The sequence below is a fragment of the Peromyscus maniculatus genome, chromosome X (genome assembly GCF_049852395.1).
Source record: "Peromyscus maniculatus bairdii isolate BWxNUB_F1_BW_parent chromosome X, HU_Pman_BW_mat_3.1, whole genome shotgun sequence".
In the NCBI taxonomy this organism is placed as follows: Eukaryota; Metazoa; Chordata; class Mammalia; order Rodentia; family Cricetidae; genus Peromyscus; species Peromyscus maniculatus.
The window spans coordinates 112695708-112720071 of NC_134875.1; the positions used below are offsets into that span (position 1 = coordinate 112695708).

Genomic DNA, 24364 nt, shown 5'->3' on the forward strand with positions numbered 1-24364 from the left:
GCTAAAGATGACCTTGAACTCTTGATGCTACCGATTTCACCTCTTGGTAGGGTTAGAATTATATGCCGCCATGCCCTGTTTTATGCAGTGGTGCTGGGGAGCAAACCCAGGGCTTCTTGAAGGCTGGACAAATACTTTACCAACTGAACTACACACCCAGCCTCCCCTCAACTTCTCCCTCTCCTCCTCTCCCCTCCACTCCACTCTCTTATTTTTGTCCTCTCCAATTTTCTTCTTTTTCTGGATCTGGGGATGGTACCAGGGACTCTGCATGCTAAGTAATTGCTCTACCACTGAGGTGCACCCTCTGCTTTCATTATGTGATCTTTATGCCTTTTCTCTAGCTTAAGCAGAGGTAACATTCCATTCACTGGAATACACTTGGTCAGCTTCAAGCTAAGGAAGGGAAGAAAAAGAGAGAAAATATAGGACAAAGGAGGGTGGAAGGGAAAAGAGCAAGAGGGAGCAGGGGAGAAAAGAATGCTATCAGTGTTGCAGAACAATGCCATGGTGGCAGCAGTCTCAAGAGGTAGCCACTTCCAGGCTGGACCATTCTGTCTCAGCACACATGCTTTCCCCACTGGCTAAGAGACCATCTTTTGAGATGACCCAGAAAACAATTCCATCAGCTCTCTCCATCTCTCCTACCATTTAATAATGGCATTGTTCTTCCCTTTCTAAGTACTTTGGCCCTGTGTCTCAGTTTAAGCTATTTCTTCTCTTGGAGTGATCTCTCCTGTGTCCTTACATGAAGAGTAGTACATTCTTTAGGAGGTAGCCAGATCATTACCTTTCAGAGGCAATTTGCTTGGATCCATTTCCCTTCTCTGGATTAGGGGACCCTTCCACAGTGCAGCTTGTTGCTGCCATTTCAGATGGCACCCATGGAAATCGTAGTATTCTGGATTCATGTCCCACTGGTCCCACTAGCCAAGGCATCTTGTATATGATATAACCTGCTTAAGACATACATGTAGGCATTTGGTATATAGTTACTGAATTGATTATATTCAGAAATTCCAAAAGCCAACTCACATTTGATCTCTTTTGAATGGGCTGTATCCAGAACCAAACAAGCCAATCGGCAGAGACAAGGTCTTATACAGAAGGATTGGAGTATAAATAGGGTGACCACAAGGTTCTAGAATCTCTCATGGTTGTTCCTCAATGACAGTACAGACAAACTTAAAGCATGGTCTGGTCCTAGCCGTGTTCACTAGGCCCCATCTTCGCCATTATCACCATTTATGTTATTTGTTTGCCCTACCAGTGTGGGAAAGGTCTCTTCATTGATTTCTGGCCCCATTCCTAAATGTCAAGGCCCTTCGCCCTCTAGTCCTTTCTTCCACGATGTTAGTGTCATTTTCAGGGATTGTGAGCCAATCTCCAGTCCTCAGTCTGGGTCACTAATTAATCATTACATCCTAGGAAGCACCAAGCCTTCTAGAATGCTGCATATCACAGTTTTGTTTTGTTCTTTGATCAGGGACACATTGCTTCAGAGGGCAGCAGAATGGCTGCTCAAGGCTTCTGTCACCTGGGCACTTTACCCACTGGGTTTCCCAGCATCCTCAAGATGCATGGCCCGAGGACCAGAGCAGCTAAAGCTGAGTTTTAAAGACAGACTCCTTCAAAACTCTCCTCTGCTCTGGAACAGGGTCCTAAATACACTGAAGGAGAGATTCCACCCCACTCAAACCATTCGTAGAGAGAGACTACTTGCCTTTTTTTTTTTCTTGTTGAACTGGCTTTAACCTGGGTTTTAGCCAGCCTGATAAATAGAGGAAGTTGGATGCATCCCCAGCCTCCTGATGTCATGGTTTGGGGCACTCTGCAACTGTGGGAGGTTTCAGTTAATCTCAGCAATTGGTGAGTTAGCTGTTCTTCTCTGAGAAACCTCTCTCTTCTGTGCCATCTCTTACATAAGTTGATAGGACTTCTTTTGTGACTTGCCCTTTCCTTTTAATGATGTAAGATCCCCAAACATTGGCAGCCACTATGTTTTGTTACTGAAGTGCTGGTGCAGATGAGATTCTGCTTCCTGATGAGTTGCTCTGGGAGATGAGGGCTAATGGGGGTGCGGTGTCCATCAAGGTAAGTTGGGATTCACAGGCAGGAGGATGGGTAGCTTTTTAGTTAAGTTTAGGCCTCAGTGTCCATCAGGCAAGTTCACACAGCCTTTCTTTGCTATAGTTTTCAGGAATTTGCTCAAGTGAATTCCTACTTTCTGGGAAGGAAACTGTTTTCTTGTCTCTGAGATCAGAAGCCTTTCTGCCCCAAAGTAGGAGGGGAGGTGACAATAAGCAGACAAAGTGATGACAACATCCCCTCCCATTTGTCTCACCCTAGACCTTCATTTAGAAGCTCTGTTTACTCCTCAGTCTTTCACTTTTCTTCACCAAAAGAAATAGCCTTACTTGTATGAATAATACATGAAGACATTGATGTGCGCTATAGAATTAAAGTTGGCTTCACCCTCTATGTAACTGTCCTGTCTGTGAAGGATTGGTAGGTTTTCTTCTATGATTTTTTTTATATGAGCTGACCCATGTCACTATACCAACAAACACACGCATGTACAGCTTGATCGTTTCTTCACATGGCCTCGTGGATACATATTAGTGTATCAAGAGTTTGCTTTTTTCACTGGCAGTCTCTATAATGTCATTGAAATCAACTGCACTTTTAGCCATTGAACCGTATTGGATAATGTGGCTGTGCCATCATTTAAATATTCATCTCCTTGGATATTGAGAATCCCTCCCTCACCCCCCATGAGGCTGTGATAATAGTGTTTTTCTTGATGTATTTGTGGATGCCAGTATACCTCTGAATTTAAAATCTCTGCACATTTTTAGTGTTTAAAGACAATATCTTCAGAATAAATTATACACATAGTTCATCCAGAGTTGTTTATGTATGTGATTTATGTATATGATTCCAGCATTGACTACTTAGTATTAGATAACCAACTAGGAGGCTCATCCCTGGGAAAAGACTAATTCACCCTCTGTCAGCAGTCCTTAGTTGCCTGTAGTTCTTGTACCTGGAAGAGGTTTGAGGAAGGAAAGGGAAAGGGGGAAGCAAATGCAATTTCATTTTAATTTCAAAAAATAAAAACAATTATGAGCAAAATAAAATCTAGAAACAAAAATAAAGTCTATACAATTCAAAAATCAAAATCTCAAAGTTTTTTTTTCCAGCAGTGGTGCATGCAGATATTTATTTTGCAACATGCTCTCCAGCTTTGGGCATTATTAGCATGTTTTTTCATCCACTGGGAAAAACAAATGTCATTGTTGTTTGTCCTACTTTTCTACCTGAAAATGTTCCAAAGGAGAAAATGGAGCCTCCTGTTGTTCATTAATCAGCTGCATTACCCGGAATAATTAAGTGTGCTTTATTGTGGTTGTCAATAAGGTTTTGGAAGACACAATATGCTTGAGTTGTGAAATGGCATCAAAATGTTATTTGGAATTCCTCTGTAGAAAATAATTTTTATAAATTTTCAATACAATGATTTCCATACTCTACTCACAATGAATTTGTTTCCATTTGATTATGTGAATGTTTTGGTGGCAGTCATACATCCATTCAGTTGTAATCCATTCATCCAAGGACAGAACAACATGTTTGGCCTTCAGTTTTTCTTGCCTTCTATAAACGTTGCCTAATGGAGTTTTTGGCATGTTGGATTTTAATTCATTAAGACATGAATTTTTCCTCTTAAAGAACCTTCTATGAGCAATAAAATCTCAGTATGTCAGTTGGCTCCAAGATGACCTGATAGATTGTTTCTTTATTGAAAATCTTGATTTTGAAAGTCGTGATGGTTCTGTTTCACATGAGATGATGCCATTAATGTGAAGTGACTGTCATCTTTGAGCTAATAGCTGTACCAAAGTAAAGTGTGCTGGAATATTCTAAAAGATACAAATCAGGGAGTAAGCAGAGCTCTGTGCTTTAAATAGCTACTCTGTTTCTTCCCTCCACCATGTTTGTGGTCTTTCAGTCATGCTGTAATGAATGACCCCATCTCCCCTTTTCAGCTCAGGGCCAAACTTATTAGTCAGTCAATAGTCATTTTCTTAACCTTCTTAGAGAAAATAATTTGCCTTTGGCTTTATAAATACCTGTCAAATAACTACCCAACACTTGATGTAAAGGAGTTTAGGTTCTAAGGAAGTTAAGATTCAGAATATCTGAGAAAAAATTACTAAAAAAGATACAGAATATGAAGTGATACATGGCCAATTGTTGTCTCTAGAAGAGTCTGCCACACCCGTGATCTATTCTGATCACCTCACCATCTGCTCAAGTTTCTTTTTTTTAAAATCCAATGTTTTAGTGTTTTTTTATTTTATGTGCATTGGTGTTCTGCCTACATGCATGTCTGTGTGAGGGTGTCAGATCTTGTAGTTACAGACAGTTGTTAGCTACCCTGTGGGTGCTGGGAATTGAACTCCTGACCTCTGAAAGAACAGTCAGTGCTCTTAATCACTGAACCATCTCTCCAGTACCCTTAACTTTCTTTTTCTGTTGTGGTGAAAAATTATCCTGACAAAAGCAACTTAAGAAAGGAGCTGTTCATTTTGGCCCATACAGTCTACTATGACCATGAAGTCAAGGCATCGGGAGCTTGAAGCACCTGGTTACAAGGCAGCCAAGTCAGAAAGAAGAGAGTTAGGTGTGCTCATTCTCAATTAGCTTTCTTCTTTTTATGCAGTGAACCAATGCAAGAACAAATCATTGGAAATGATGTCACCCATTTTTTAAAAAAGATTAATTAATTTATTTATTATGTATACAGTGTTCTGTCTGCATGTATCCCTGCATGCCAGAAGAGGGCACCAGATTTCATTTCAGGTGGTTGTGAGCCACCATGTGGTTGCTGGGAATTAAACTCAGGACCTCTGCGAGAGCATACCTCTAACACAATTAACACTGATTTAGACTGAGCAGCAATGCATATGTGGATGGGGTCATTCCCTCACCCCCCACAAAGAAAACCCCTTAGCTTCTGGGTTGTTCCTGTCAGTTATAATCTGTTCCTTGGTAGCAGGACTTGCATGTTCATTTCTTTTGTAAGTCTACCGTCAACATGCAGTCTTGGTGTGCAGTATTATTGCCTTCTGTCACCCTGAAAGTCCACTTTGCATTGGCCTAATTATCTGTTCTTGTTTTCTTTTCAGATGTGCACAGAGTTTCTCCCCTCTTTGCTCTGAACTTCCTGTCAGGTGAGTCCAGATGGTAGTACTGTGAAAATAATGAACATACTTGGTTTTGTTGCTGTTGTTTTCCCTTTCATATCCCTCTGCCTTCTTCATTCCGGATCTCCATTTTCCTCACGACCTTGTGTATTCCTGTTTGGTTTGTAACTCTTTATTCCCACTTGGAGCTCTCTTTTCTTCAGACATTTTCTTTTTCTTACAGAAAGGCCCTTGTTGAACCTTTCTTCTTGGTAACCCAGTTGTTTTTGAATAGGCTTTCAGGAAATGGTGGCGATTTTGGAGTAGGAGTAGACATTGAAATGACATGGTACAATGAATGTTGAAGAAGGAGACTTATTTACATAGGATTTTTGGACTATTGTCTAGCTGTCTTGCTCTTTGGACTGGCTTCCCTGGCACCAACAGCTTTTGTCATGTTTTGAAACAGACAATGGTGTATTTTTTCTCGTCACCTGAAGGGCTGTGCCCATGCAACTTTCAGAGTGACTCTCAACCAAATTTCTGTTTAACTCTCTTGTAGACAGCAATTCGGAAGCCGCTACTGACTTTCATCCTTCCCTCTCTCTCCCTTCCTTTAATTTTTGCAGTACTTTGGGTCAAATTGTGGTGCCTTTCGTGTACTAAGCTAGTGTTCTACTAATAACCTATGCCCAGTATTATTACTTTTTCTTTTTTTTTTTTGAGACTCAAATAGTGGTTGTTTCTGGGTTTTAATTTATATAAATTGTCAAAATCTTATAAACAATATAAATGTTTGTTATAACAAATTTAAATTAGAATAGTCCTATTATGATTTACAAAATAAATAACACATAATTAAAGTAGATACTAGTAAGGTATTGTTTTAAATTAGAATAGTCCTATAATAATTTACAAAATAAATAACACATAATTAAAGTAGAGAATAGTAAGCGATTGTTATAAATAAAGGTTTAAAAACCTAAGTAGGCTCACACAGCTAGTAGAGATGCAGGCTGTGATTTAAAGCTGGAGTTGACATGATAAAGTAATAAAAGCAAAGAAAGGCCATAATATTGGTTTAGGAGGTGTAGGCGGTATGGCTTTCCCAAGAATCCGCCTTCCTCTACAGTATGATCTCCTGAAGCACCCATACCATGTGCTCTGACCAACTCCTACTTCCTGCCAAGTACAGGTCAGCACTGAAGGATTTTTGTTTGTTTTCGAGACAGGGTTTCTCGGTGTAGCCCTGGACTGTCCTGTAATTCACTCTGTACACTAGGCTGGCCTCGAACTCCCGGGGCTCCTCCTGCCTCTGACTTCTAAGTGCTCTTAACTAGAGTCTCTGTTCTAGTTTCATTTCTGTTGCTGTAATAACTCCTGTGTATGTTCTCGACTCTTACAGTGTTCAAGATCCCCTGCTTAGGAAATGGAGCCACTCATGGTGGACAGTGTTCTCACCTCAATGAACATAATCAGGAGAACTCCCCTCCAGACGAACCTGATCTAAATAATTGCTCATTGAGACTCTTTTCCCAGGTGCTTCTCGACTGTGTCAGATTGTAAAACTATCACAATTCCCTCTCCTATTTCTCCCCTCTACCTATTCATAGAATTATTCTGTAGAAACAGATTATGGACCAAATCCATTTTAAAATCTTTTATGAGTGGCTGCTGTAGGGTTGGGGTGAGGTGATGTCTAATCTTCAGTAGAAGAGCATATTGTATTTTAGTGCTTTGGTTTTTTGTTGTTGTTTTAAGCCAACTTGAGCCCCATCAGCCATGAAGAGAAAGTGTCTTTTACATTTACCAGGTTTTGTAGCTAGATTTTTCCTGCCTTGCCCACAGTCAGGACAAATCTTTGTCACCCGCCAGTCCCACAGCCGCTCAGACCCAACCAAGTAAACACAGAGACTTATATTGCTTATAAACTGTATGGCCGTGGCAGGCTTCTTGCTAACTGTTCTTATAGCTTAAATTAATCCATCTCCATAAATCTATACCTTGCCACTAGGCTGTGGCTTACTGGTGTCTTCACATGCTGCTGGTCATGGTGGCAGCTGGCAGTGACCCCCCCCCCTTTCTTTCTTTTCTCCTCTCTGTTAGTCCCGTCTATACTTCCTGCCTAGCCACTGGCCAATCAGTGTTTTTATTTATTGACCAATCAGAGCAATTTGACATACAGACCATCCCACAGTAAGGTTTATTATATTTTATTAAGAATTTTTTTATTCATCTTGCATACCAACCACATATCCCCCTCTCTTCCCTCCTCCCACCCCCTCAGCCTCACCCCTCCAACCCATCCCCCATCCCCTCTTCTGAAAAGGTAAGGCCTCCCATGGGGAGTCAGCAAAGCCTGGTACATTCAGTTGAGGCAGGTCCAAGCCCCTCAGTATTTAATTGTTTTGACACAGGGTTTCATATATTAGCCAAAGATGACCTTGAACTTCTGTTCCTGCTGCCTCCACTTCTCAAGTGCTGGGATTTCAGGCATGGATCTTTTTATATTCAGTACTGGGGACTGAAGCCAAGGTCTCATGCACACTAGGCAAATGCTCTTCCACTGAACTGTATTTCTTGCATTACTTTCCTTTGGGTTGATTTTGGCATAGAATGTTCCCATCCTTTTACACTCAAGTTTTCAGTAACAAGTTCTAAGTGTGCCTTTGTTTTGTAGTAACATGGAGTTGGAGGTTGTATTGTGTATTTTTTAACCTATCTACACTCACCTCTTATTGGGATCATTTAGTTCATTTATATATAAAATGAATAATTAAAGTTCTCATGTTTTTAAATTTATCATATTCTACTGTTTTTCTAACCATTTTTAGTTTCTTTTCCCTCTCTTTGTCTTCTTTCAAGTTGACTATTTTAAACACCGTTTTGCTCTCTTCACTATTAGGATGCTTGATGAACCATTTCTAATCTCACTGCCCCTGTTCTCCGGGCTAGACCCTCTGCATGTGGGGGACAGTTGTGCAGCTGGGTCTGTTTGAGGGGCCCCTGGCAGTGGGATCAGGATCTATCCCTGGTGCATGAGCTGGCTTTTTGGAGCCCATTCCCTATGGTGGGACACCTTGCACAGCCTTGATGCAGGGAGGATGGGCTTGGTCCTTCCTCAACTGAATGTACCAGGCTTTGCTGACTCCCCATGGGAGGCCTTACCTTGTTGGAGGAGGATATGGAGGGTGGGTTGGGGGGGAAGCTGGGGGACGGAAGGACGAATGGGAGGGGGATCTGTGGTTGATATATAGAATGAGTGGAAAATGTTCTTAAATAAAAAAAGAAATTGGAATAAAATAAAGATTAATTTCAAGTGAGAATTTGTTTTTTGTTGTAGTGGTGGTGGGGGTTGTTTTTTGGTGGAAAAATAATCGCTGTTTTATCTATTTGAAAATGCCTTCCTTTTGTCCTCATTCACAAAAGGTGTTTTCACTGAGAGTCCAATTTTCTCTTCAGACATTGTAGGTAATATTACATTGTCTTGTGGCTTCTGAGAAGAGACTTGTCAGTGGAACAGTTGCTCCTTTAAAATGGAATGACCTTATTTTCCTGTAGCCATTGTCAAGACATTTTTTTTAAAACCATAATTTTCCCCCAGTTTCATTATGAGCGGGCTTGGTGCAGATCTCTTTTTATTTGCTTATTGTAATTGAGATCCTAAGGGCTTCTTGAATCTGCATTAATGTTTTTCTACCAGTTTGGGCTTTTTTTCCAAATACCAAATTTCCCTATTCTCTCATCTTGGACTTTTACTTACGGATATGTTGGCCTTCTAGTTCTCCTCTCCATATCTCTGTACTTTTCTTTGATCTTTCACATCTGAAATCCATTTGCTTCACTGGCCTATACCTTTAGGTACCATGTGGCTTCACTGTTTAGGTTACCTTTCTGGCTTCCTATTTAATCTTCCATTTTGGCCAGACATGTTTAATATTTTATTTGTGATTTTAAGTTGTTTTCAACAGAAGATTCAGTCTAATAAGCTAGCTCAACCTATTCGTATAATACAAAAGAGATTTTTGTGTGCTTTAGGAGAGATTTGCCAGACATGCTTCTTTTACCAGAATTTAGGTAGAAATTTAATTATGCTTTTACTCATGGTTTCTTGGTTTATTTGTTTCTTCTGACTGTTTTGAAAGTTAAATATTTAAAGCAATTGCCTTTTTTTCCTTTTTGTGCTTGCTTTGTCCACACTAAGAACCTTTCTTCTTCTTCTTCTTCTTCTTCTTCTTCTTCTTCTTCTTCTTCTTCTTCTTCTTCTTCTTCTTCTTCTTCTTCTTCTTCTTCTTCTTCTTCTCTCCTCCTCCTCCTCCTCCTCCTCCTCCTCCTCCTCCTCCTCCTCCTCCTCCTTCTTCTTCTTCTTCTTCTTCTTCTTCTCTTCTCCTCCTCCTTCTTCTTCCTTTCTTCCTCCTCTTCCTCCTCCTCCTTCTTCCTTTCTTCCTCCTCTTCCTCTTCCTTCTCTTCATTTTTGTTTTTGGTTTTTGGGGACAGAGTTTCTCTGTGTAGCCTTGGATCTCATAGCTGTTATAGTATAATGAATTATAACAACTAACCAAGGTTAACAGAATAGCCCTCACTCAACTCGGCCATACAGGACTTTCAAGCTTTTAATTATCCTTTATCTACATGAAGATAAATTCTCCTAACTGAAACAAACAATTGATGAATATTTAAAATGTAAGCCCTCTTTTGAAGGTAGAATCACTTTATGGTCTAAGACAATCATGCTGTATCAACAAAAGACTCACTGTCCTGGTACTCTTGTGAGTAAAAAAAATGATAGGATTCTTGAAGATAGCCAACTTTACCAGGAGACTGAGACAAAGTTGGGCTTTCTGTTTGTTTGGTTTTTTTTTTTTATCCTTCATCACTTTAATCCCTATATTATCTCACCTTGCACATACTAAGTACGAAAAGAGGATTTGCTGAATGAATTGGTGAATAAAAGAATGAAGAGTGTAGCTAACATTTGTAGAGTACTCACAGTATCAGCCACTAATCAGAGATCTCTCGATTACTCCTCAGAGCAGTTCTATCAGGCTGATGCCATTATCCCAGGTTGCTAAATGACACATTTGTCCATTGGAAGTACCCTGCCCAATAACCCTCACATTATGTAGCAGAACTGGGAACTTTGAACTCATTTGTTCTAGCCTTTGCCATGGTGTGTGTACACATTATCTCCAGTTTGTAGTTATTGTGGTGGCCAGATTCATAGGCACCTTGACCAGGAGTACTGATAGCTGGGAGCACACAGCCTGCTCACAGTAACTACCCCTCTGGCAGGATAGAAAGAGTGTGCCCACTGGGTCTCCATGTCTCCTTGTGCCTGAGCCTGTGAATGTGTTACTGGCTTCATTCTCTCTCAGCTTCCCTTGTCAGCTTTAGCAGCATCACATAGTCTTAGCACTTTCAGTTCTCTTCATGTGCTGAGCTCTCCTCAAGTCTGAGCCCTGTCTCTACCACATATATCGCTTCTAGTTACCTCCAATTCAGCCCTGATGTCTTATTTAGCATGTGTTGCCCTTGATAAAGAATGGTTGAATGAATAAATAAATGAATGATAAATGACACTTTGAAATTAAAATCTAATCTAAACTTTGCATTTAAAAATGCACTAGAAATGCAAACAATGACAATAAAATAAGCCACAATAAGAAGTAAATGCAGTGTAGCTTTCCTTTGATAGTATAAGAAACAAATAAGGTAGATTATTTAGAGGAGTCTGTGATGCCTGATTGTTAGCATTGTCTCTAACAAGCTTTATATAGTGGTCATAATTATGTATGAAATAGTTTAGTTGTTAATTTGTTCTTTTGGTATTTTGCATGTATTTTCCACAACTCTACCATGTTTATCATTTTAATTATGATATCTTAGTAAACCTGGGTTTTTCATTTTGATAGCCAGTGATCACCTGGAATTGCTAGTTCTCTGCAAGCACACTACAATTATAACTATAGTACTCCTAAGAAGGCAGCATGGAAGTGCTCTTACTTGAGGAATGACCTGGGGTCATTACTGTGTTAGGATTATGGCAGCTCTGATGATCTGTTGTCCCTCTTATTTTGTTCCAGGATGCTTTTCTCTGGTGGGCAGTGTGGCCATGTTGGCAGACCTGAAGAAGTTTTACTGACATACAAGATATTCCTTGTCATTATTTGTTTTCATGTCATTCTGGTTACATCCCTAAAAGGTAAGGTGTCAATTTTCCTCCCTCCCTCCCTCCCTTCATCATCATCATCATTATCATCATCATCATCATCATCTTATGATGGATGGCAGTATGTGCCATAGCACATGTTGGGAAGTCAGATGACAACTTTGTGGAGTTCTTTCTCTCCTTTCACTTCTATGTAGGTTTCAGGGATCAAACTCAGGTCATTTTGCTTGTAAGGCAAGTGCCTTTACCCACTGAGCCATGTCGCTGATCTTTCCTTCATGTTTTTCTTGTCTATCTTTTTTGTATGCATGTTTTGTGTCATTGTTCATAATGTTTAATATAGTAAAATATGTATTTATATATATAGTAGTCATTATCTTTTACATTTAGTGTGTGTGTGTGTGTGTGTGTGTGTGTGTGTGTGTGTGTGTGTGTTCAGAAGACAACTTACTGTGTTATGACAATTGGTTCTCTCCTTCCACCATGTGAGTTCCAGAGATTGAACTCAGGTCATCAGACTTGCCTTTATTTGCCAGCTCCAATAGTTAGCATTTTAAAATATACTGTTTATTGGCATTAAATCCAATCATATTTTTGGTACAACTATCACCACTATTCATTTCCAGAATATTTTCATCATTCCAGTTCACAACTATGTGCTTATCCTCCCTATAACTTCTATTCTTTTAGTTTGTATGAATTTGCCTCTTTCAGGTACTTCACATAAGTGGAAACACAATATTTATCCCATTTTGTCTGGTTTATTTCATCTAACATATTTTTATTGACCATCTATTGTAGACAAATTTCTAAATGGTCTTATTAAACAAGAAACACAGAGCCAAACACAGAGTTAAGAGCCCAAGAGGTCAGAGCAAGAGCCAGGACTCCCTTTAGCTTACCACTCGCTGCCATCCTTCGAGAGAGAGAGAGAGAGAGAGAGAGAGAGAGAGAGAGAGAGAGAGAGAGAGAGAGACCTTCTTCCTGTGTGTCTTGTGTTTTATTGCTTTCCTTTTCTGCCTTCTCATTGGCTCTAAACCCAGCCACATGACTTCCTCATCACTGCCTGTGTGTACAGACCTCCTGGTCTCTATGGCTGGTACTGGGATTAAAGACTCAAGGGTCACCATGCTGGGCTGTGTCCTTGACCACACAGAGACTCCGCTTGCCATGTGATCGGATTAAGGGTATGGGCTACCACTGCCTGACTGCTGTCTCTGGCTCTCTAATGACCTCTGATCTCCAGGCAAACTTTATTTATCTATTTTTAGGGCTAGTTGATTTGGCAGGTGAGTTGTTGTGGGGCGTTTACCCATCACCCCCACAGCTTCCCAGAGTTTTCTTGAGTGCGAGCAGCAGGAAATATTAGATAGAAGGATTTATAGCGGAGAATGTTGCGGAGATAAACAGATAGAAAATAAAGGATAGCCTCGAGAGGGCCTGGAACCTATTCCAACGGGCCCGGACTGTCTCTGGTCCAGGGTTTTTTTTTTTTTTTTTTTTTTGTTGGTTTTTTCGAGACAGGGTTTCTCTTGTGTAGCTTTGCGCCTTTCCTGGAGCTCACTTGGTAGCCCAGGCTGGCCTCGAACTCACAGAGATCCGCCTGCCTCTACCTCCCAAGTGCTGGGATTAAAGGCGTGCGCCACCACGCCCGGCTAGGTCCAGGGTTTTTATAGAGACGCCAAGGGGTGGAGCAAAAGACCTCCTCCCCCAGCACAGCCAAGTGCAGGCCATCTCAGACACCTGCACTCAGGCCCGTGGTCCTGATCATCCTCTATTCGGACCTGCTGGGTAAAGCCACGAGGAACCCCAGAACGGGCTCCCACAAGTTGTTATATATTTTTTAGTGGATTTTGACTTTCATGGCCACCGTCCTAAAATGTAGATGTAACCAACCATCTTATTAAATAAGAAACATAAAGCCAATACAGAGATGAAAGCCAAGAGGTCAGAGCAATAGTTAAGAGTTAAAAACCTTACCCTTCACTGTCGTGGTGGGTCTGTTTTTTTTTTTTTATAGAGTTTTTGTTTTATCTTTTTATTGGTTGTAAACCTAACCATATGACCTCCTAGTCACTTTCTGTCTGTACAGACCTCCAGGTCTTTTATGGTTGGTATTGAGATAAAGGCGTGTGTCTCTAATGTTGGCTGTATCCTTGAACACATAGAGATCTACCTAGCTTTGTCTACCAAGTGCTGGGATTAAAGGTGAGTACCACCACCGCCCAGTTTTTGCTATGGCTTGCTAATAGCTCTGACCCCCAGGCAACTTTATTTATTAACATACAAATAAAATCACATTTCAGTACAAATAAAATATCACCATAAACAAACAAATAAAATCAAATTTCAGCACAATTAAAATATCACCACAATCTATGCTGTAGTTATGTATCAGAGTTTCATTCATTTTAAAAGCTGAATATATTCAATTGTAGTACATGTGCCACATTTTGTTTATTCATTCATCTGTTCCTGGACATTGTTGTTGTTTGTGTCTTTTAGCTACTGTGAGTAGTGCTGCTATGAGCCTAGGCATGCAACTATCTGACTCCATGCTTTCATTTCTTCATGGTATACACCTAGGATTAGAATTGCTGAGTCATTTGCATTTTTGAGGAACTGCCAGCCTATTTTCCATAGTGGCTATACGTTTCACATTCCTACAAGCAAAGCACAGGGATTCCAGTTTCTCCACATCCTTGACAACACTTACTGTTTTCTTTTGTTTTGGTGGTAGGAATGAAGTAACATCTTACTATGGTTTTGATTTGCATTTCCTTAGTGATTAGTCATTTCGTCATCTTTAGGGGCACTTATTAGCCATTTTATCTCTTATTTGGAGAAACATCTATTCATATCTTTTTCCCACTTGAAAAATTGGGTTCTTTTTTTCTTTTTCTTTTTAGTGATTGACTAGGAATTATTTAGATACTGTGGATATTAATCCTTTATCTGTTATATGGTTGGCAAACAGCTTCTATTTTCACTCTCCATACTATCCTTTCATGAATATAGGTTTTTAACTTTGATGAGGTCTAATTAATATAGTTTACCTTTATTGTCTATAACTTAGTATTAAATCCAAGAAACTCCCCTTGCCAAATCCAGTGTCAGGAAGATTCACTACTATATTTTCTTCTAAGAATTATATAGTTTTAGCTCTTACATTTAAGCCAACTTTGATTCACTGAGGGCTATTTTTGTGCCTGTAGCTATCAATTTTTCTATTATCATTTGTTGAAAAGACTGTCCTTTTTCCTTGGGTCTCAGCATCTTTGTCATGTGGGGATTTATTTTGGTGTTTGTTTTTAACAGTATCGACTTGAAGGCATTTCCATATAGAAATTGAAAAAAGAACATAGTCAAATGAAGCAGAATGTTTTTCAGAATGGGGGTAGTCTTGGAAGCTTATGGGAAAAGATGGCAAAGAGGGGTATGTGAGGAAGGGGGTGGAAGGGCCGAGAACACTAAGGCTTCAATCCTGTTTGGTTTTGTCATCTCCTCCTCCTTCTCCTCCTCCTCCTTCCCCCTCCTCCCTTTCCCTAAAAAGAACAGCTGTGGGATTCCTTCCACAGCCCATTAATAGTGTGTTTTACATCTTTGGACACACTTATAGCTGTGGATGTTCAGGAAGATGATTTCTGCTTAAGCTATATAATTCTGATGAATAGAAATAATACCAGAATATTTTTCTTAACTGACACAGGAAAGCAACAGTATTCTCGGTCACAAAGACAGCTAATTTTAGACTTCAGAATAGACTAGCTGCCCCTGCACATCCACATACTCACTCACTCCTTCTCCCCCTCGCAGCCAAACTCTAAGACCATCCTAATCCTGCTGAGTCAGAAACTCTAGAGCCCAGCATTCTGTGTTGTAAATAGTCCTCTAGATAACACTGGTATATACTCCAAGGTAGAACATGGCTGAAAACACTACGAAAACAGTACTTACTCCTGGCCCCATGCTTAGGGCACAAAGCTTGTGAGATATGAGATTTGACCCCACACATGCTATGTTATGATCTTGATTTGCCACTTCACCCACCATGTAGTACTAAAACAGTCCATGAAAGGCAAACGATTTTCTGAATTAAGTGTTTCAGTTTTTATTTTGTTTTACTTGGAGATTTTGTTCCTTTATGTGTGTCTATATGAGTGTGTATGCATGTGTGTATGTGGAGGCTAGAAGAAAGCATTGGACTCCTCAGCACTAGAGTTAGAGGCATAAGTGGGTCACCTGACTTGTTATATGGATGCCAGGGTCTGAACCCCAGTTCTGAGGATTATGCAGCAAGCACTTTTCGCCACTCCAGCTTCATGTTTTGAGATTTTGGAAGAGTTAAATAGGAGTTCTTTGATGTTTCTCAGAACTTTCCATAAATATTTATTCATGCTAATAGTCACTTTGATAGCAATAACTATGTTGTAGCCATTGCTCTAAGCCCTTAAAAAAACAAGTCTCTTAAAACTCATTTAAGAAGCCTTTGCAATTGGCACTGTTACTAGCGTGTTTTACAGATGGGGAAACTGAGACACAAAGAAGCTTGCTTTGTGCAGCTTGCTCTTGGAGGAACAGTTTAAAGAGATTGCAAGATTCTTTGCCAATCCTGGGTATGGCTAGTGTCCATCCTCCTGGCCAGTATTTAATAAAGTTTGATTTAAATTTGACTCAGAGAGAGAGAGGGGAAGAGAGAGAGAGAGAGAGAGAGAGAGAGAGAGAGAGAGAGAGAGAGAGAGAGAGAGAGAGAGAGAGAGAGAAAGGGAGAGAGAAAGGGAGAGAGAAAGGGAGAGAGAAAGGGAGAGATCGTGACACTATGATTTAAACTCAGGCTCTATAGCCACAAAGTTTATATGTATAACCTCTGTACTACATTTCTTCCTGCACTGGCTCACACTTACTATATTGCTGAGGCTGACTTTCAACTTGTGATTTTCTGGTGTCCACCTCCCAAGTGCTGAGATTACAGTTGTGCACTCCATGGATGGCTTTCCTTTAGCCATCTTAACCCCTCCGTTGTGTGAGACTCTGTTGCTTGGCTGTGCATCTATACAGTAAAAACAAGCAGTGATAGAATCCCTAATGATGAAACTCGCTGAACAGAGGTTGGTGCAGATCATTCAGCTACCTCAGAGTGCCACATCTCCCACTGAAGAACCGAGACAGGAGGATGACAAGTTCAAGGCCAGCCAGAGCTATATAAGGGAGTTCTTGTTGCCCCAAAACAACAAGAAAGTTTTATTTTCCTTGTCCCTTGGCAGGATAGTGCTGAAGAATGTTCTTCAATGTCTCTTAGAGTTCCTCATTTGAATTCCACCTCATGCTCATAGTATTCACCTGCTCCTTAAAAATGTTCTCTCTTGCCGGGCGGTGGTGGCGCACGCCTTTAATCCCAGCACTCGGGAGGCAGAGCCAGGCGGATCTCTGTGAGTTCGAGGCCAGCCTGGGCTACCAAGTGAGCTCCAGGAAAGGCGCAAAGCTACACAGAGAAACCCTGTCTCGAAAAACCAAAAAAAAAAAAAAAAAAAAAAAAAAAAAATGTTCTCTCTTACTTATTAGGGTCACCTCCCCACCTCTGTTTGGAAACACATTCCCCTTCAATATTCAGCCAAATACTCCTTCATCTATGGAGTCGAAGAGAGATCTCAGAGATCTCTTTCTCCAATGTACCCTTCTCTCTTTATCCCTCCTTCTGATGGATGCCACCTAGGATTGTGTTGATCATGAACTTCCTGTGCACTCCAGGTCTTGTGGTGCATCCTCAGTGCCAAGTGGGAAAGAAGACTGGAGGGATAATGGTGTGGAGGTCCACAAAGGTTTCCTAGTGAGCTCTGAGCTTGCTTTACCCAGCAAGGCTATGTTAGATGATTGCTTGACCACATACATTGTTACCAGGTGATTGGAAGGGTTTGCACTTGGCTGTGCTAGGGGGAGGTCTTTTGCTCCACCCCTTGGCATTCCTATAAAAGGCCCTTTAGAAGATACAGGAGGGGCCAGTGGATATTGACCCAGGCCCTTCTGAGGCTATCCTGTGTTTCTATCGGTTTCTCTCCCCTCTATCTTTCTATCTAAATATTTCTCACTCCTCCCTCCTCAAAAGTACCCTGGGGAAAAAGTGGGAGCAGGCCTCCCACAAAATGGGTAGCCTAATGCATACTTAGAACCTGCTCTGTGCCGGGCTTTTCTAGTGATGGTAAACGTTATCTCATGTATCTTTCTCCTAGACTCTTCAAGGTGGGTATCTTTTTCACTCCAGTTTACAGATGAGAAAACTGTGTATCAAAAAAATTAAGTCATTTGGTCAGAGTCACAGGGCCATGAAGATCTGGGCAGTAAGTGTCTGAGAGTAAGTGTCTAGAGTTAAACCTGTCACTGAGACCAGGAGAGGAAGAGAGGAAACACAGGGGCAGGCTGCTAGAGACGAATGGCTCCTGGGCTCTAGCAGGAAAACACAGTAGCTTCACTCTGGAAGCCTGAGAGATGACTCAGCAGCTCTTGTCGTCAGCAGGGATATGTGGGCTGACACTCTTGCGAGGCCACCAGCCAACTGAAAGACTCCTCAGACTTGAACATATCCAGTTGTCTTGCTAGGTGATTTTCGTGAGATTCATCTTCAGTCTATTGGAAGCCCAAATCAGTGCTGGAGGGTCACTACTCATCTCCGTTCCCTAGTTCTTCCTTCCTGGGCTAATGCCTTATTTCTTTCTTGTCTTTTAAGGAGGTCTCCTTTTAGGTACAACTATTCTCTTTTCCAGAGGGTGAATGACATAATAGTGGAAGATGGTTATAATTTCATTTCTGCCAAATTGTCTTCGCCATTTGGAAACAATTACACGTTTGAAAGAGCTTGGTGAGCTCATCAGCTAGAATCCCAGCTTGAGAGATCTCCCTGTGCTGCAGACATTTCTGATGATAAGTTGCTTTACAATTCCCCTTCGCCAACCGTCACTGTCTTTGCTTTTCCCCTCTCATGCTTTGTTCTCCAGTGTCCATTCTTCCTTGCAGGGAAGATGTTAGTGAAGCAGTAGGTGGGCTGAGATGATGACACCTGTCTTCTTTGGCAGTGATCCTCCTCTACTACCAAACCCAGTGTCGCCCTCCTTCCTCTATCTCCACCTTGTGCCTGTAAAACTGAAATTATGAATTTCACCATGACATCTAACGGATCAGAAGCTCAGCTAATCTCACAACTCCCCCAAATCCTAGCCCTACACCCAGGCATGAAGTCACATCTGTTGGGCTGTGACTCTCTCTAGAAGGTAAAATGGTGACAAGGAATTATAGATATTCTGAATAGATTATAGGGAGTGCTGGTAGCAGAGGACACTTTATCCCACTTTTTACTTGAACTCCTTAAGGAGTCCTTGAAGGGCCTGTATATTAACACAGCACAAGTATAGAGCTGAGGACTGGTGGAACTGTATTTAGGCAAAGACAAGCCCAGGGGCAGTGTCCCCATGTCGCTCTCAGCTCGTGTGTGGTGGGCAGGGATTCTAAATGGCTCTTGTGTTCCTAGTGGGTGGCTGTGTTGAGAGCCATGGGACGAGACAAGGCAGCAAAGACTATGGCATGAAGAACCGAGCCAGATGCCTGATGAAGGAGACTTGATGGTGACAGCTGAAAGTAACTTATCCAAGGTTGGATAGAATTCAAAGAGAAAAGACCGTGGGCCACTAGGTGCAACCTTCAGCACTGGGTGCCAATTAGATACTGAGCATGTTAGTTATTTTTCTTATTGCTGTGACAAAATACAGAGAAGGGGGACAGGGGGACCAGGACAAGTTTGCTTTGACTCACAGTTCCAGGGTCTAGTCCATTATGACAGGGAAATCGTGGCAATGGGAGCTTGAGGCAGCTGGTTAAATTGTACCCACAGTTAAGAAACAGTTATGATTGCTACTGTTTGGTTTGCTTTCTCCTTTTTTATTTACTCTAAGACCCTGATCTCTGAAATGGCGCTGCCTACATTTAAGGTGGCTCTTCCTACCCCAATTTACCCGATTCAGAAACTTTCTCACAGACATGCTCAGAGGTTTGCTTTCAAGGCGATTTTCAAGGTAAATCTCATCAAGATGACAGTCCACCTCAGCCATCACATGGAGGAACCCTCCAGGGTGAGAGATCTCTGTAGAGGCTGTTGAGAACTCCAGGCTGAACAGGAGATGAATTCACAGGTTCACACCCCCTTTCCCTTGTGCCCCATTCCTAGCCTGGGTGCCATCTTGAGTAGGAGAAGAAACGGGAGGAAAACAAAGATCTTGCACTTCTCTGATTGACATCGAAATCACTGGGGACCATTTAGCACAAGGGAGACAAAGATACTTGCGTGTGTGTGGTGTTGGGGGTTGAGTACAGAGCCATGTGCATGATATATCAGTGCGTTACTGCTGAGCCACATGGCTGGACCCAATAAAGCTGCTTTCTTTCGGTCATCAGATTTCAGAATCCCTTCCCTCTTCTGTCTGTGTAATGAAAGCGCCAAAACAAGGTGAAGGGATTCTAGACATTAATGGAAGTTATGTCTATAAACTTTAAGGCATGCTAAATGTCATACATAGTAGACACTTAAGGTATGCTTATACCATGCTAGGAATTGTTGAAGGCCATTAGCATATCCTGAATTGGATTCTTCCTTCTGGTTTTATCTATCCAGGTACTTCAGGGTAAGGATAACATCTTCTATCTCTGATTGTAGTTAGCTGATTGGAATTGATTTGTGACCATAGACTAAAGCTTAGAGATATTCTAAGGCATGGACCTTTCCCCACAGCTCATATATCATCAGTGTTATTGTCTGAATCCAGTGAGTTCCACTAGAACGCATGCTACCCCTTCAAACATACAGACTTCAGTGAGGAGGATATACCTTGCCAAGGATTCCTGTTGAAAGATGTGTTTTCCCTCCTCATAGGATGCATGATCTCACCCGAGGACCCATTGAGATTTTTTTTTTTTTAACAATATGGCATCTGTGAGTTCAGCCAGCCAGCCTTAAGGTGCTCAGATTATTAATTCATTGTCCTGGATTTTGGGGGACCTTGGGTTCTGTCTTGGACATATTGCCATTCTGAGAATTCTGTGTGATATCTGAGTTGCTTGTTATCTAAGCCAGGCTCTCAAATTTGGCTGTTCCATGGAATCACCTGAGGACTTTTTGAAAGAAAGCCTGCCATCTGTATCTACCCCCAGAGATCCTTATGCCATTGGTCTGAGTATGGAGGCTGCCTACTAGGCTTCTTTTACGTGACCTAAGTGATTCTAGCAGGACCTGGAGCCTCTCATCTCTGTGATCCCATCTAAAGGATGACTCCTATTCAAAGTTCTGGTTATGAAAGTGAAAATAATTCAAAGTCTTTTTCTTTAGACGGTGAAGGAGATTGAATCCAGGGCTTTGTTCATGCTGAGCAAGTGCTCTTCCACTGCTCTGTGTCCCCAACCCCCAAACCATATGTAGCAGGCTTTCTTGGACCGCCAATCCCCAAATCATGACAAGGATACTTATTACTAGATATGAATGCTCACTCTTATGCTTGTCTCACTAGCTCTTATAACTTATTTTAACCTGTTTCTCTTCATCTACGTTTTGCCTCAGGGCTTTTTACCTTTCTGTATGTCCTACTTTCCTGCTTCCTCCATGTCTGGCTGGCTGACAGCTACCTGGCTGCCTGGCTGGCCCCTGGTGTCTCCCTTTTTTTCTCCTTCGTTCTCTCTCAAGCCTGGATTCCTCCTCCTACTTATTCCCTCTACCTGCCAACCCCGCCTATCCCTCTACTGCCTAGCTATTGGCCATTCAGCTCTTTATTAGACCAACCAGGTGTCTTAGGTAGGCAAGGTAAAACAAATGCAACACATCTTTATCTAGTTAAACAAATGCAGCATAAACAAATGTAACATGTCTTTACATAGTTAAACAAATATTCTATTCTGCGACAGTCATATAATTTTTAAAAATAAAGATTATTTTAACATGAGCAAATTTTAAAGGCTTTTAAAGTTACAGTGAGACCAACAAATCTTTTGGCTTCAAAACTGGTAAAAAAAAAATTCTAGAGTGGTTCTTGCTGACTGGTAAGTGCCTGGCCCTTTGTGGAAGTCCTAGTGTCTCTTTGTATATTTCAGTAGCCATAGTTCAAAGCACCACTGTTGACAACAGTAGCAGCAACAACATGACTGTATTTCTATAGGTCTTCATGGTTTACAAAATATTTTGGTGCATGTTATCTCACTGAGGTAGAGAAACTTCTGTTAGTCCTCACTTTAGAAATGGGAAGATGGGGGCCCAGAAAGAAACATTATCAAGATCAGGAAAGAAGCTCCCCAAACCCCTGTGTGTGTCAGACTGCCAGAAGTGCTTTTTTGAGGCTTGGAAAGTTTCAGTCACTCCCAAGTTCACATAGCTAGCAAGTGGAGATGGTAGCACCCTAGAACTTGTGTTCTTAACTGCTTCCCCACCATTTACTCACTGAGGCACATGAACATGGTTTTTATGACTTTGCCATGATTCATTCTGGGATGGATTTGTAACACGACCCCACCCCCACCCCCAAGCACTGGGTAAAGATTAAGAAAGCCCTAAAGGAATGAAAGCCATAGTTCCACTGATTTCAGTTCCTGGGAATTATGCTGATGTTCCAGGGGAGCATGTTAGTAAAATATACCTTGAGAAGGGGTACACCCTTAGTTCAGTTAGCAAGAGCCCATGAAAACAACCCACCAAGATATGGTACAGATGCTTTCCCAGTGATGCTATGGCCATCATGTTTAGTCTTTTACATGATGTCTTGTTTGGTCCATACCCTTTCTTCTGTTTTTCTTTTAGAAATTCAAAGTTCTTTCATAGGACTATAATATTCAGTACAGTATCAAGTTATTTTTAATTTAAGGAGAGAAACAAAAATACAAGATGGACAGCACTCTTTGCTTCAAGAAGTAAATTTAAGTGGCTTATGATGGTATCACTAATTGAATGGATAAGAATTGGCCACACAGCTGTATTGCCTTCCAACTACATGGACACTTTTGCTTGTTGTTAATTTACTGTAACTTCAGCACCTGACACAGAGTAGGCCTTCAACATTTGGGATTTTAAAAAAAAGTCGGGCAAATTACCTACTATTTCTTCAACTTGAACTAGGTAGTGTTCTTGGGATATTCTCACTAGTCAAACATTAGATAATAAATAAAGATGTCTCATAGTTAGACTAGAATTCCTATAACATGTGAATCATAGGATAAACATCGTTATGTTTTGAATATCCTCTATAAATTACTGATACCACATTATTTTCACAAAGGGAAAAATGTCCACTTTATTATATAAAGGTAAACTTCATCCAGGAACACAGAAAAATACGGTCTGAATGAACAGTAATTACAATGTTTGGTTGGTACTGTTATGATAAAATGATTTGTAAATGTAGTTTATAATTTCATTCAAAGTGATCAACCCTATTTTGCAAGCAGGGAAATATAAACAGAAATGCTAGGATCTTAATCAAGACAGAGGCATGATCAAGTCATTTTCCCTGGAGCACCCAGTCTCTTAGTCACACTGAAGGCTTTCTTAGCAAGTATGCTCATTCATACATTGGAAATAAATGGTCATGGGCACTTTCATCATAGATAGAGAATTATCAAGTCAGAGTTATGGATTGTTGAAATCGAGGAGTTCCAGATCTGATGTTCAAAGCCCATGATAAGAGATCTCATGTGAGCAAGGTCACAATGCCATAAATGAAAAATGAAAAACCACCAAGATTAATTAAGATGCTTTTGCAACAATGTTGTGGCCATCGTGTTTAGTTTTTTACATAGTGTGATGGTTTGAAAGAAAATGGCCCCCAAAGGGAATGGCACTATTAGGAGGTATGGCCTTGTTGGAGTAGGTGTAGTCTTGTTAGAGGAAGTATGTCATTGTGGAGGCAGGCTTTGAGGTCTCATATATATATATATATATATATATATATATTCAAGTCATGCCCAGTGAGACAGACCACTTCCTGTTGAAACTGTAAGCCATCACCTCAATTAAATGTTTTCATTTATAAGAGTTGCTGTAAAGCCGGGCGTGGTGGCGCACGCCTTTAATCCCAGCACTTGGGAGGCAGAGGCAGGCGGATCTTTGTGAGTTCGAGGCCAGCCTGGGCTACCAAGTGAGCTCCAGGAAAGGCGTAAAGCTACACAGAGAAACCCTGTCTCGAAAAACCAAAAAAAAAAAAAAAAAAAAAAAAAAAAAAAAAAAAAAAGAGTTGCTGTGGTCATAGTGTCTCTTCACAGCAATAGAAACCCTAAAACATATGCTGTCCTGTTTTGACCATGGAAAAAAACCATTAGGACAGAAACTACCAATTTGCAAAGGCATAGGGGCCTGATAAGAGTCTTTCACATGTAAGTATAGCAGCAAGAATTAAGGGTTAAATGTGGCATCAAAACATGCATCTATAAAAATACAACTTTTCCAACTAAATAGGCTTTTTTTCCCCTCTTAAGTGGGAATATCTGTAATTTCAATCTGTCTTAGTGGTTTTTACCAGCACATTAGTTGTGAACAGATCTGGCTCATCACATGGTAGTCCCCCTCTTGAGGGTCCTGGAAGAACCATGGTCTGGTGGTTTGCTGGCAACAAATCTGGGAGGGCAAATCACAAAGAAAGGGGAATTCATATTCAGGCTGAAAATGGAAGGGAACCCTTCCATTCATACTGATTGCCTGACTTTTGACCTTGTCATTGTCATGACAAAGAATAAGAGAGAAAATGGTGGCTAGGGACATTGATTTTGGCATTACTCTTATCCCATCATTAGTTTAATGGGCATTAATTACTGAATTTCACTCTTTTTATTGTTTTAAAAATATATTTTAATTGAAATAAAAGTACATCACTGTAGCTTTAGTTTTCCAGCCTTGCCCACAGTCAGGACAAATCTGTCACCCGCCAGTCTCACAGCTGCTCAGACCCAACCAAGTAAAAACAGAGACTTATATTGCTTACAAACTGTATGT

The 24364-nt window shown here is 40.9% G+C and overlaps 1 protein-coding gene across 18 annotated transcripts in view; it reads left to right on the forward strand.

Annotated features, from left to right (window-relative positions):
* The window catches only part of Adgrg2 (adhesion G protein-coupled receptor G2), a 119581-nt gene that overhangs the window by 39960 nt on the left and 55257 nt on the right, over positions 1-24364 (forward strand). For 9 of the 18 annotated variants that reach the window (XM_076562746.1, XM_076562749.1, XM_076562747.1 and 6 more), the window contains exons 1-3: positions 1997-2094; positions 5193-5237; positions 11273-11391. In XM_076562746.1, coding sequence (XP_076418861.1) covers positions 2072-2094; positions 5193-5237; positions 11273-11391 — 187 coding nt within the window. In that variant the 5' untranslated portion in view covers positions 1997-2071. Of the gene's footprint in view, positions 1-1995; positions 2095-5192; positions 5238-11272; positions 11392-24364 lie in introns of those variants that run through there. The other 9 variants (XM_076562752.1, XM_076562764.1, XM_076562757.1 and 6 more) reach the window with 2 other exon arrangements.